Source organism: Mustela putorius, unplaced genomic scaffold, assembly GCF_011764305.1.
Source record: "Mustela putorius furo isolate JIRA1106 unplaced genomic scaffold, ASM1176430v1.1 tig00003899_pilon_pilon_pilon, whole genome shotgun sequence".
Lineage (NCBI taxonomy): Eukaryota > Metazoa > Chordata > Mammalia > Carnivora > Mustelidae > Mustela > Mustela putorius.
Window position 1 is genome coordinate 492,390 of NW_025422048.1, and position 13,512 is coordinate 505,901.

The 13,512-nt window shown below is 47.4% G+C and overlaps 1 protein-coding gene and 1 long non-coding RNA gene across 4 annotated transcripts in view; one reads left to right on the forward strand and one right to left on the reverse strand.

Annotated features, from left to right (window-relative positions):
- F8 (coagulation factor VIII) overlaps positions 1-13,217 on the forward strand; it is a 111,607-nt gene extending 98,390 nt beyond the window's left edge. For all 3 annotated transcript variants that reach the window (XM_045068047.1, XM_004779296.3, XM_045068048.1), the window contains 4 exons: positions 3,808-3,952; positions 4,277-4,425; positions 5,297-5,473; positions 11,615-13,217. In XM_045068047.1, the coding sequence (XP_044923982.1) occupies positions 3,808-3,952; positions 4,277-4,425; positions 5,297-5,473; positions 11,615-11,770 (627 nt within the window). In that variant the 3' untranslated portion in view covers positions 11,771-13,217. The remainder of the gene's footprint in view (positions 1-3,807; positions 3,953-4,276; positions 4,426-5,296; positions 5,474-11,614) is intronic.
- Positions 9,418-11,707, reverse strand: LOC106004365. Its single transcript, XR_001177335.2, has 2 exons — positions 11,573-11,707; positions 9,418-10,413 (listed from the first exon to the last, which is right to left on the reverse strand). It is a non-coding gene; the product is annotated as an uncharacterized LOC106004365 (long non-coding RNA).
- Positions 13,218-13,512: the final 295 nt, after the last annotated feature.

The window sequence follows — 13,512 nt, forward strand, 5'->3', positions numbered from 1 at the left end:
AGAGACCCCAGACGGGGGAGGACCTCGTGGCCCCAAGCAGACCCTCGACGTGAGGGGCGACCGTCACCCCTATCTCGCTCCACAGCGTGGGCCCCGCCCCCAAAAGGAAGCCCCGCAGCTGGCGGGCAGACGCTCCCCACGGCACCCCCCTTCCTCCCCCACTTGGTGTCTTCTGATGGCTGTGGACAGGAGGCCACAGCACGGAGAGACCACGAGTCGTGGACTCTGGTCCTCAGCGGACAGGCCTGGCGGTGATGTCCACCTCCGGGCCCGTGGGAACTGCGCCGCAGTGGACGGTCGCCTACAAGGTTCTGTCTGAGCTCCTGTTTCCCGTGCCGTGCCCTGTGGAGCTAGGAGCGGGCTCGCGGGGTCCTAGGGTCATTCCCTGGCTACCTTCCCCGCCGCAGCCGGACCACTCCCCCATCCCAGGAGCAGTGGGCCAGGGTCCCAGTTCTTCCACATCCTCGCCCAGACTGGTCATTTCCCGCTTGGTTGGTCTTTCTGGGGCCTAGAAGAGCCGTCCTACTGGGGGGCGAAGTGGCATCTCACGGCAACCTCGCCCCCCGCCCCCGCCCTCTTAGAGAGGGAGCGGAGGAGGGGCAGAGGGCGACAGAGAGGGGGAGAAGCTGAAGCAGGCTCCATGCCCGGCGCAGAGCCCACCGTGGAGCCTGACGCGGGCCTGGGTCTCGCAACCCAGAGAACAGGCCTGGCCTGAGCCGAGGTCCAGAGTCCAGACGCTCCTCCCGCCGAGCCACCCAGGCGCCCCTCCCAGGGCTTTGGACGTGCACGTCCCTAACGGCCACCGATGGGCAGCGGCTGTCCATGGGCCTCCTGGTCGCTTGCACGCGCGCTTCGGAGGAACGTCTGTCGGCTCCCGTGCTCGGCCCGGCTCTGTCCGCCTCTTTGTGGCTGAGTTCAAAGTGTTCTTTGGGCGTCCGGAAGAAGACGCCCTTGTCGCCCAGGTGCCTGGCAAAGGCTTCTCCCGTCCTGGGGCAGGGGTTTCCGGCCTTTCCCGGCCTACACTGTTCCTCCTTCTCCCCCTCCCCAAGTCCTCCTCCTCCTCCTCCCCGTCCTCCCCCTCTTATTCCTCCTCCCTGCCCGCTCCTCCTCCTGCTTCTCGTGTGCCTATGCCTTTCCTACCCCATTTAAGAAACTCTTGTGTAACAGTGTCTAGAAACAGACCGTTTCTAGACAGAGCCCTTTGGTGCACAAATAGATTTGCTTTGGTTGGGGTACAACTTATCCTTTGTTTTTCTCCTCCGGCTCCTCCCCCTCCTCCCACCCCTCCTCCTCCTCCTCCCTCCTCCTTCCTCTTCTGTTCCTCCTCCTCCTTTTTTTGTGGCTGTGCTTTGGCTGCCACCGTATTTAAGGAACCTCGCCTAACCAAAGCCACCGGGTTTTACAGCTGTGTTTTATACCAAGGGTTTCATAGTTTCCTGTTTACATTCAGGCTTGTGAGCCATCTGGGGGGTTCAATTTCGGTTTTATCCTGGACTCCACCTTCTTTCTCGTGTCTGCGGATATCCAGTTTTCCCAGCACCACACCTGGAAGACATTGCTCATTCCTACATTGAGTGGCCTGGGCACCCTTGTTCGGTACCAACTATTCATAAACCCGTGGGTTTGTTTCTCACTCTAACTTCCTAATCGTTGACCTATATGTCTACCGTTGTGTCAGTACCACACTTTTGGGGATCGCTCGCTGGAGCTCAGAAATACGTTTTGAAATTGGAAAGTGCGAGTCCTCCAACTTTGTTCTTCTTCCGGATAGATGGTTTTGGCTATCTGTGTCCCTCGCAGGGACACATGCATTTACGATTGGCTCTAACATTTCTGCAAAACAACTCTTTGAGATTTTGATATGGGTTGTATTCAATCTCTGTATTGCCTTGGGGATTACGGACATCTTACCAATATTACCTGTTCGGTTTACTGAGGCAGGATGACTTTCAGTTTATTTACGTCCTCTTTAATTTCTTTCAGCAATGATTTGTAATTTTCAGTGCACAAATCTTGCACCGCCTTGACTAAATTTATTCCTGTGTATTTAATTCCATTTGATGCTATTTTAAATAGAATTTTTGAGGATGCCTTGTTGACTCAGTGGTGTAAGCATCTGCCTTCACCTCAGGCCAGGTCTCAGGGTCCTGAAATCGTGTCCCACATCAGACTCCCTGCTTAGTGGGGAGCCTGCTTCTCCCTCTGCCCCTCCTCCATGCTGCTCCTCACTCACAGGCTCCCTCTCTCTCTCTCTCTCTTTCTGTCAAATAAATCTTTAAAAAATAGAATTGTCAATTTCATTTTAGATTTTTTCATTGCTCCTATATAGAGACACAACTGATTTTTGTGTGTTGATCTCATATCTTGCTATTTTATTGAAATCACTTACTAACTTTATGTGCTTTCTATATTTAGGATTTTTTATATATAAGATTATGTCATCTGACAATAGAGATAGTTTTCCTTTTACCTTTCCAATATAGATGCCTTTTATTTCCGTTTCTTGTGTCATTGCTCCGGCTAGGATTTCTTTTACAATCTTGAATAGAAACAGTGAAAGCAGACATTCTTGTCTTGTTCCCGATGTCTATTATTACCCTAACCCTCACAGCATACATGAAAATGAACTCCTTTTTTTTTTTAAAGATTTTATATATTTATTTGACAGACAGAGGTCACAAGTAGGCAGAGAGGCAGGCAGAGAGAGGGGGAAGCAGGCTCCCTGCTAAGCAGAGAGCCTAACGCGGGGCTTGATCCCAGGATCCTGGGATCATGACCCAAGCCAAGGGTAAAGGCTTTAACCCACTGAGCCATCCAGGTGCCCCCATATTCTTCTTTTAGAGATTTTTTTATTTATTATTTGAGAGAGAGAGAGAGAATGAGTGGGGGGGCAGAGTGAGAGGAAGAAGCAGATTCCCCACTGAATAAGGAGCCCATTGTGGGGCTCGATCCCAGGATTCTATGATCATGATCTGAGCTGAAGGCAGACACTTACCCACCTGAGCCACCCAGGTGCCCCAGCAAACAATTTCTTAGAAAATTCCCCATAATACTATAACTCTGATGTGTGATTATATAACAGACACATTAATTCCTGTTTTAGTATATTCAAGCAGATACAAATCGCAAATGTTTTGTAAAAGATAATTTTCAAGTTTCGTTATACTGTATGCCATGGTTTAAATCTAAGCCGTTTGAATAGGCATCACTATCATGTTTCTCAAACTGTGTTCCTTTTCCTTTAAATATGCCATGCACTTTCCTCTGGAACCTAGACCTGTCAAGGTCTTAAACCCCACATATTGGATGTTAACATGTGTCTCAAGAATTCATATACAATGAATTATTAATTAAAGCCTGACAGTTCATGCATAAACACACACACACATACCACATTCCTGGAAGGTTGCTCAGAGGCTGTGGGGCAGGGTGCTGACTCTGCCCTGAGCTAGTGCATCTCAAACTTTGCCTTCTGATTCAGTAGACATGGAACAGAGCCCAGATGCAGGATTTCTAACTGCTCCCAGGTGATGTTCAGACTGCTGGGATAGCAGAGCCCTAAATGATTTCTTCAACTTTGCTGAGCCTTTTACAGGACCCCAGAGCAGAAGAGCACTTCACCAGCCCTGACTTCTTCCAGGGGTTTCTCTCCTTCTTGTATTCCACTCTAACATCCTGTCTAGCCAGAAGGGTTTTACTTGAGTGTTGAATGCTGTTAAGAAACATGCAAAGCAAAATTAGAAGGAAGATGTGATTGCTTTGTACTGTCTCCACTTTCCATGTACCTGTGCTAATCCCTCCCTACAGGTCTTCTTTGGCAATGTGGATTCATCTGGGATAAAACACAATATTTTTAACCCTCCAATCATTGCTCGGTACATCCGTTTGCACCCAACACATTACAGCATCCGCAGCACTCTTCGCATGGAGCTTATGGGCTGTGATTTAAACAGTAAGTGCCAAGCCATCATGGATCCTCCCCTCTCCCAACCCTGGGGAGGATGAGTCACTGTCCTGGCATTCTCAAGAGTAGGGGGGTTTCCCGGGACACAAAATGGTTAATGCCAAAACCAGTGCAGTCCTGACCAAACCGAGGACTTGGTCACTGTAAGCCTAGGGTTCAGACAGACCTGGGAAGAGCTGACTCAGAAATGAGGGGCTTGTTAGGCTAACAGTAACAGAACCAATGCAGAAATTAATGCCTGGGAAGTGATGTCCTGGAGCGTTAGTGGACGCAGGCATCTTCTGACGACTACAGTCCTTCCGTTTCTCTGAGGTTGCAGCATGCCACTGGGAATGGAGAATAAAGCGATAGCAGATGCCCAGATTACTGCCTCATCCTACCTGAATAGCATGTTCGCCACTTGGTCTCCGTCCCAAGCCCGACTACACCTGCAGGGGAGAGCTAACGCCTGGAGGCCTCAGGTAAGAGGTGGCAGATCTTCCATCTAACTGACGCAGAGGAGGGGTGCAGGTTGGGAAAGAACAGAACAGGTCCTTGACTGTTTCTTTAAAGGCATTTCTGTCACCTGATTGTTCCCAAAGGTGCCAGGGTGGTTGTGTCTGGGCGGGGGGAGAAATCTGCATAGCATTTGTTGGGGGAAGTGATCCCTAACTGAGCCTCCGGGCTGCAGAATCTCTAGCGATACTGGGCTGATGTCTTCGTGATGGAACCATGGTAGCTGAAGTCGGTCTGGCAGACCCTTCTCAACAACTGGCCCTCTTCGCACGTTTCTTGGTGCCTCAAAGGAAAGTGGCCATCATGTACAGTTTGCTGGGCACAGTTGTTTTCCCAGAACCACTGGATTTGTGATTTTTCAGTCCCTGAATAGCTCTTATAAGTCTGTCTGTATAGGGCCTGTATATTCATTCAGGAAACACTTACTGGGCTCCTATTAAATGGCAGACCCTGAGGGCACAGGGACGAATCATGAAAAATTGCAGCAGTAAGGTTGCTTAGAGTCTAAGAAGGGAGACTGACAAAGAGACCGTTAAAATGCAGAGTGAGAGGGTGCCTGGGTGGCTCAGTGGGTTAAGCCTCTGCCTTCGGCTCAGGTCATGATCTCAGGGTCCTGGGATGGAGCCCCGCATCAGGCTCTCTGCTCAGCGGGGAGCCTGCTTCCCTTCCTCTCTCTCTGCCTGCCTCTCTGCCTACTTGTGATCTCTGTCTGTCAAATAAATAAATAAAATATTTTTTAAAAAATGCAGAGTGATGCCTGCTCTGACATGGTAGGGAAGAAATTTTCTGGGGGCAAATAGTAACCAATAGGTTACTAGTCTAACTGACTTTCCCCAGGCAAATAATCCAAAAGAGTGGCTGCAAGTGGACTTCCAGAAGACAATGAAAGTCACAGGAGTCATCACGCAGGGGGTGAGGTCTCTCCTCACCGACATGTATGTGAAGGAGTTCCTCATCGCCGGCAGTCAGGATGGCCGCAGCTGGACTCTTGTTCTTCAGAATGGCCAAGTAAAGGTATGCCGGTCTCATGGGAGAGGCCCAAAATCTCTCCTAGGGCTGGACATTTAGAAACATAACAAGGTTGATATAGGATCAAACTTTGAGGACATATTTTATTGAGTACCTGTAGTAATAGGACACCATGAAAGGCATTTGGGGAGGACACAGTGACTCTAAGCAAGGATATACAATCCCAGGAAAGAGGAGAGGAGAGCCAAAAGTTGATTATCCTGTGGATGTCGATGTCATCCAGGATGATGGCGAGAAGCAGGGGGTGAAGAACTCCTTTTTCTTGGCTGATTCTTTAAGTCTCAGATAAACACTATCTCCAGGAGGAATTCCCTGGTCCTCCAACGCTGCGTTAGACTTCCACTTCTGGTGGCTCAGTGGACCAGGATATAGATAATCTATATTCCAGAAGACATTCCCATTTTTAAAAGGGTTTATCTCTGATACATGCTACCATATAGATGAACCTTGAACACATTATGTTAAATGAAATAGGCCACACCCCACAATGGGTCATGGGGCATGTGGCAGACTGAAATAAGCCAGACATAAAAGGACAAGTGTTGTATGAGTCCATTTCCATGACTGTACTAGTGAGCCTTCTCCAGAGAAACAGAACTGATAGAGTGTGTGTGTGTGTATGTCTGTGTATAAAGAGATAATTGTAAGGAACTGGCTCACGGTTATGAAAGCTGACGAGTCCCACGATCTTCAGGTTGAACCAGCAAGCTGGAGACCCAGGAGTACAAATGGTCGAGTTCTGTCTGAGTCCAAGAGCCTGAGAACCAAGATGGGTGATGGTGTAAATCCCAGGCAGGAGGCCAGCAGGCTCAAGACTTAGGAAGAGTAATTCAGTTTGAACCCCAAAGCTAGGAAAGCCAATGTCCGGGTTAAAGGCAGTCAGGCAGGAAGAGTTCTCTTGTATTTAAAGGAAGGTCAGCCTTTTTGTTCTATTCAGGCTTTCAAACAATTGGAGGGCAATCTGCTTTCTTCACTCTACCATTTGAATGTTAATCTCATCCAAAAACATCCTCAACAACACACCCAGAATAGTTTGACCAAATATCCAGGCACCTCCTACCTAGCCAAGTTGATACACAAAATTAACAATTACAGGGGCGTCTGAGTGGCTCAGTGGGTTAAGCTGCTGCCTTTGGCTCAGGTCATGATTCCAGGCTCCTGGGATCAAGTCCCACTCTGGCTCCTTGCTCAGCAGGGAGCCTGCTTCTCTCTCTGCCTCTCCCTGCCACTCTGCCTGCTCGTGCGCACACTCTCACATGCTCCTGCTCTCTCTCTCTGACAAATAAGTAAGTAAATAAAATCTTTTTTAAAATTAACAATTATAATGAGGTAGCTGGAAGGGCAAGTTCATGGACACTGAAAGTAGAACAGAGAGGTTACCAAACACTTGGGGGAGAGGATAATGGAGAGTTACTGCGTAATGCATTGAGTTTCAGTTTTGCAAGATGAAGAATTCTGGAGATGGACAGTGGTGATGCTTGTACAACATCGTGAATCTATTTAATGCCACAGAATTGTACACTTAAAACTGGACAAAATGGTAAATCCTTTGTTATGTATATATTACCCCAATAAAAAGACTATCTCACTTACAGAACATATTTCTTTTTTAAAAAAAATATTTTATTCTTTTATTTGAGAGGGAGAGAGAGCACAAGCAAGAGCATAAGAACAGGCAGAGGGAGAATCGGTCTTCCCGCAGGGCAGGGAGCCTGATGTGGGACTCAATCGCAGGACCCCAGGATCATGGCCTGAGCTGAAGGCAGATGCTTTACCCACTGAGCCACCCAGACACCCTATAGCACACACTTCTTAATGCATTGTTACACTTGGCAAGGCAAGGGGTCCTCACCAATGAGAACAACAACAACAAAAACCCATGAGCTTTGATTTGAAAATAATGAGCTGAAATCAGAGCAAAGAGAGGTAAAATATGAGAAAATGTAAAATGGATGAACTTTACCAAAGGAAAATACTTATATTAGTTGTTAGGACTTATATTGCTATTAGGACTAAGCTTTGAGCAAATTGCCAGGAGAACTGAATGCATTTGGTAATGAACTCCAGAAGGGATAAAGTAGTTGTGGGTTAGTAGCAGCTCTGGGCCTCTGGCAGAACTGTGCTCAAGTCCGCTCAGAAGAAAGCACTCCCAGTGTAGGTCTCCCACGATTCCCACATCCTAAAATGATAAGATAATAAATACTAGCAAACACGCAAGACAACAAACCAACTTGACCACAAGTGAGCCCCTCTGGCTGGCTCAGTCGGTAGAGCATATGACTCTTGATCTCAGAAGCATGAGGTCAAACCCCCAAGCTGGGTGTGGAGCCTACTTTTTAGAAAAATTTTATTTATTTGCAAGAGAGAGAGAGAGCACACAAGCAGGGGGAGGGGCAGAGGGAAAAGGAGAAACAGACTTCCCACTGAGCAGAGAGCCTGACACTGGGGTTCAATCTCTGGAACCCCGGATCATGACCTGAGCCAAAAGCAGATGCTCAACCCACTGAGCCACCCAGGTGCCCCAGATGTAGAGCCAACTTTCAATTCTTTTTTTAAAAAATATTCTATTTATTTATTTGACAGACAGAGATCACAAGCAGGCAGAGAGGCAGGCAGAGAGAGAGGAGGAAGCAGGCTCCCTGCTGAGCAGAGAACCCCCCCCCCCAGTATGGGTCTTGGTTGCAGGATCCTGGGATCATGACCCAAGCCAAAGGCAGAATCTTTAACCCACTAAGCCACCCAGGTGCCCCTAGAACCAACTTTCAAAAAAATTTTGAATTAAATTTAAAAAAAACAAGTAAGCAGATACAATCAATACATAAATGCATACATACATAATACCTAATACATAAACAATCCAAAAACATCAGATATTGATGGACTATGAAAACATAAGAATAAATGACAAACTATCTAAAATTATTAGGTTGTTTTGGGAAAACCAAAGTACTTTTAGAAATGAAGAACATAGGGGTGCCTGGGTGGCTCAGTTGGTTGAGTGTCTGCCTTTGGCTTGGGTCATGGTCAGGGGGTCCTGCCCCTGGGATCGAGTCCTGCATCCGACTCCTTGCTCAGCAGGAGAGCCTGCTTCTCCCTCTCCCTATGCCTGCCACTCCCCCTGCTTGTGCTCTCTCATTCTCTCTCTCTCTCTCTGTCAAATAAGTAAAATCTTTTAAAAAAATGAAAAACACAGTTGCTGAAGCTTGAAAATCGAAGAAAAATTTAACAGCAGATTAGACATAACCAAAGAGAATTTAGTCAATTGGAAGATATAGCTGAAGAAATTACCTAGGACGGAGCACAGAGACAAGACATGTAATAGGACATTACATAACTGTGATCCCAGAGTGAAAGGGACAATATAGTGGAGAAATGGCCAAATGTTAACTTTAAAAAGAAAACTGCCAGTTATTTTATCTGCAAAAATTGATTATTTTGGAATAGCAGAGAATTCCAGTCTGGAACAGGGCAGAACCATAGATAAGTCTGCAGCACAGAAGAGAGGCACACCCTTTTATACAGAAAGGGGGAAGCTGGAATAAACCAGAAGTTGGAAGTGTAGTGGTTTCTCATTGGATGAGCTGTGACTGTCTCCTATGGGCTGGGCTGCTGCCAGGATGAGGGTGGATAAGAGGTGAACCTTCCTTCCGTCCTTCTCTGGTAGGAAAGTCGTAAAGAAAGCCATCTCTTCTTGTGGGATCTTCAGTTGAGGACAAGTGGTAAGGTGTGTAAGCTCACCCTGCTGGCCTCCTGACTCCATTCTAAAGGGGTCTCCTTTTATTCATTCTCACAAAACAAACAAGGACAACCACTTTTGCCACTTGTATTCAACATTGTACTGGAAGTTATAACCAGAGAAATTAGTCAAGAGAAAGAAATAAAAGGCATCTAAATTGGAAAGGAAGAAATGAATCTCTCTTCACCGATGCTATGAATATGTATTTTTAATTGCATAAAACCACCCATAACTCGTCTACAGAATAGCGAGAATACAAAGAATCCTGTGAGTTTCTGTTTAGAAGGATGTAGTGAATAAACCAGCAAAGCCAGCTGAGCTAGCTCCCGAGTGCACTCTGGATCATCTAGGAGAGACTGTTCAAAAAACAGAAATGCTGAGTGGTAGGAAACAGATAAAATCACTCTGGTGAGAAGAATTCCCACAGAGAGTGAGGAAATGTTAACATTCAAGACCTATGGGTCAGAGCATTGGCTTCTGGAACTGAAAGGAAAAGTATTGAGAGATGTGGGACTAGAGGTGACACCATTCCTGGTGAAGGGGGATATGCCTGCCGGAGGCCTGGGGATGATCAACTGGTGGAGATCAAGTGACCTATGAAAGCAAAAGCAAACCCTGTCGCAGACGCCGGCCCCTTTTCCGACCCACCTGCTAAAGATATTGCACTTCACTTTACCAACAGTAGAGGATGCTCTTGGACTAACAAACCTACTGCTCCACCCTACAGAAGACCACCTGTTACTGCTGGAACAAGAAATTAGAATTTCTAAACGAACAGAAAACAGCAGATGAGATAAAAGGTATTATTGTTCTTGATTGTTCACTGCCCACTTTCTTGAAAACTCCATTGACTTTGGGCTTGGCAACAGTCCTCATTTTGACCAATGGAATGTAAGTCCAAACAGAAACTTGACGCGTGTGTCCGACTCAGTCTCTTGTGCCTCTGCCATGAGATAACAGTGTCCAACGTGAGATGACACACTGCACAGGAGCCTCGGCCTGGGTCAGTGCTTTGTCTCTAGGTCCCATTTCCCAGTCAGAGGAAGCTGGGGTGCTTAGAAAGCTTACTGATTCCAAAGCTGGAGCAGAGAAACTGCCAGGTATCTGCAGAACACCTTGATGCTTGAATGCATGGATGCTGATGCAGTCTTACGAGGAGGACACAAGAGGTGGGTGGAAAGGGTTCCTGCTGGTCAAATTTGAGACAATTTGAGCATCAGAAAGAATAATGATGCTAACATTATAATACATACAAGAAAGAAGGAATCCAGGAGTCCAGAATCATAGTTACAAATATAAAGGGGGAGGAGGAGTTTTTCTCCACTGAATTCCAGCTACTAAATGTAGAAGAAATGACAAAATTAGGAAATCAATTTGCAGTCATCAATATACTATTCATACTGAATGCTGAAACCATGGGATGAAAGTTTGCTGGGGAATCTTTACATGGTCTAGAAGTATCATTCTACAGATGGTTAGAGAAGGGACATGATCACCTCCATAACAGAGTGATCTGGTGGGCCACGTTTTCCACGTGATCAAACTTTGCATCCTCAATTTACGTGCCAAACTAACATCATGTGTTCCCTGATGTGATGTAAGGGGAAGGACACATCATACACTGGGTTTTCTCAGTAAAAATGTTTAACCAAGGGGCACCTGGTGGCGCAGTTGGTTAAGCTTCAGACTCTTGGTAGAGGCTGAGGTTTCTATCTCAGGGTCGTAATATTCCCTCTTCCCTTCCTGCTTGGGCTCTCTCTGTTTTTCTCTGTCTCTAAGAGAAAGGAAGAAATGTCAAAAAAAATATTTAACCAAAATCTAATGAGAAAACAGTCACACAAATTTAGAATGTCGGCCATTCTACAACACAATAGTGCTAGACACTTAATCATGTCGGTGTCAGGAAGGAAAAAAAAGTCCAGAAACTAGGAGTCTGTTCTGGATTAAAGGTGATTTACAGAGATGATAAGTAAATGTGATGTGTAATTTTTATTAGATTCTGGATTGGAAAAATTGTGTAAGGGATAGCGTATTGGTAACTGGAAATTTTTAAACATTTGGCTCTATTATATCAGCATGACATTTGGCGGACATGATAATGTTATTCTGTGATTACAAACATCTTCAGAAGATGTGTGCGTGCCTGTGTGTGTGTGGAAGCGCGTGTGGAAAAATGGGAGACATTCGTGAGTGCAGGTAAAGGACCTGCGTGTTCGCGGCATCATTCAGTCGGGGACAGGTGCCGAGGCGGGTGCGGGCCGCGCTGCGGACGCGGGTGGTGGCCTGCGGCTGCCACAGTGGGAAGCCCGGGGGCCGCCGGGAGCAGGGGGGCAAGCGTTGTAACGTACTTCCCGTCAGACAACCAATAACTGCCGTCCTCCTTCTTGCAGGCTTTTCAGGGAAATCAAGACTCCTTCACCCCCGTGGTGAATCCTCTGGACCCGCCGCTCCTGACGCGGTACCTTCGAATTTACCCGCAGAGCTGGAAACGCCAGATCGCCCTGCGGCTGGAGGTGCTGGGCTGTGAGACAGAGCAGCAACCCTGACCGTCCGGGCCCCGCTCCCGGCTTCCGGTTTCCGAGCCCCGCCCCCGGCTTTCCGGTCCCGAGCCCCGCCCCCGGCTTTCCGGTCCCGAGCCCCGCCCCCAGCTTCCGGTTCTGCGTGTGTGAACGGCGCAGTCCCAGCAGATGTGCCACATCGGTCCGCTCCCCGCGTCGCGAGGAAAGGAGGGAGCCGTCTGGAAAGCGGCCTCCTCCTGACAAATCAGGCCGCCCGCGGCAACCCCTTCCTCTTTTATAGGAAAACAGGCTGTTAAAGTTGGCAGGAGATCTCGTGATGTAAGCATCTCAGATTACGCTTCATACATTTCAAATAAAACTCATGTGTTCCTTCTCCTGGTGAGGCCTGGAGCAAAACACATCTGGGGGGCACGTCGTCGTCGCCGGGAGGCCAGATGCAAGTCATTTCAACAAGCAGCAAACCACAAAATGCAAGAACCAGCACCAAAAGTCGCTTCCGCCCCCTCACAGCTCTGGGTATGGACGGCTGTGATTACCTCCGTCGGCCTGTCGGACTCTTGCCTCAAACAGAGGCGTGGGTGGGCGGACGAGCGCGGGTCCCCGCCGGTTGCAAACCGCATAGGCCTGGATGCACACGCGCTTTGCTGACCACCGCATCCACAGATCAGAGTTTTAAAGGGGCGGATGGCTTTGACGAGTTCAAGTTAACCTCAGAAAGATGTACACGTGGAGCCATTAGGCCTTAATTCTAGCCAACAAGTAAAGCAGTAGGTTAAGATCCCATGTGTAAAATGACAGCATCCCCTTGAAATTTGTGGTGACTGGGAAAGCTGATACTCAGGGCTGTGAAGGGCAAGTATCCCCACAGAGAAACGAGGGGCACCCATGGGTGTCTCGAAATGAGCCTTCACCTTGCCCCAGGCCTCCCTCCGGGGGCTTCTCTCACCAGCATATCCCAGACAACAGCGGCTAGAGGCAAGGACAGGCGACCAAGCGGCGGCAGAAAGCAGCCATGGTTGGCAATTTGCAAACAGGTTTAACCCTGTTTGGAGGAGAAAAATGTGTTACAAACTCAGAAGAAGTAAGAAAATAGATTCTTTTTTCCCAAGCTCAAGCGTTTTCTAACAATCCAGCTGGACACTGACGTGACCTTCCGGGAAGCACAGCGTAGCTGTCGCAGTGTGATCACAGACCACGACCCACGAGGGTACAAAGGGTTATAATTCTGTAAGACTGTAACATTAGAGGTTATAGCAGAAATCAATACATTGTTTTCCTTAACAGCCTGGTAGAGAAGTGAACCCCACAGGTGATACGCTTTTATTTCCTGGGAGCGGGTTAGTGCCCTTGTTATGGCCATCTATCCCTACCGACTGGGTGTGTCTCTATTTCTCCAATGCTCCTGCACCCAGGCCTTTTGTCTTCCTGCTGGTTTCCTCAATAACTACTTAAATAAAACCTTGGTACATACAAACAGATGGTTTCGAGAGCTGTATTTTTACCCTGGAAATAAAAATGTGGACACTAACTTACGGAGGGCACCACCTGCAATGTGACAGGCAACAAGGAATCATGGAACACTGCACCAAAAATTGACGAAGGATGGTATGGTGATCACAGAACATGATTAAAAAACAGCAGACACACAGAATAGCAGGATGGACTTCCGAAAGCCAAATTAGTGAGTTAGAAAATCAGATTAAATTGAGGTCAGGGTAGAAAGTGAAATCATTTATGAGAGGTACAATAAAATTTTAAGAATTAGAAAT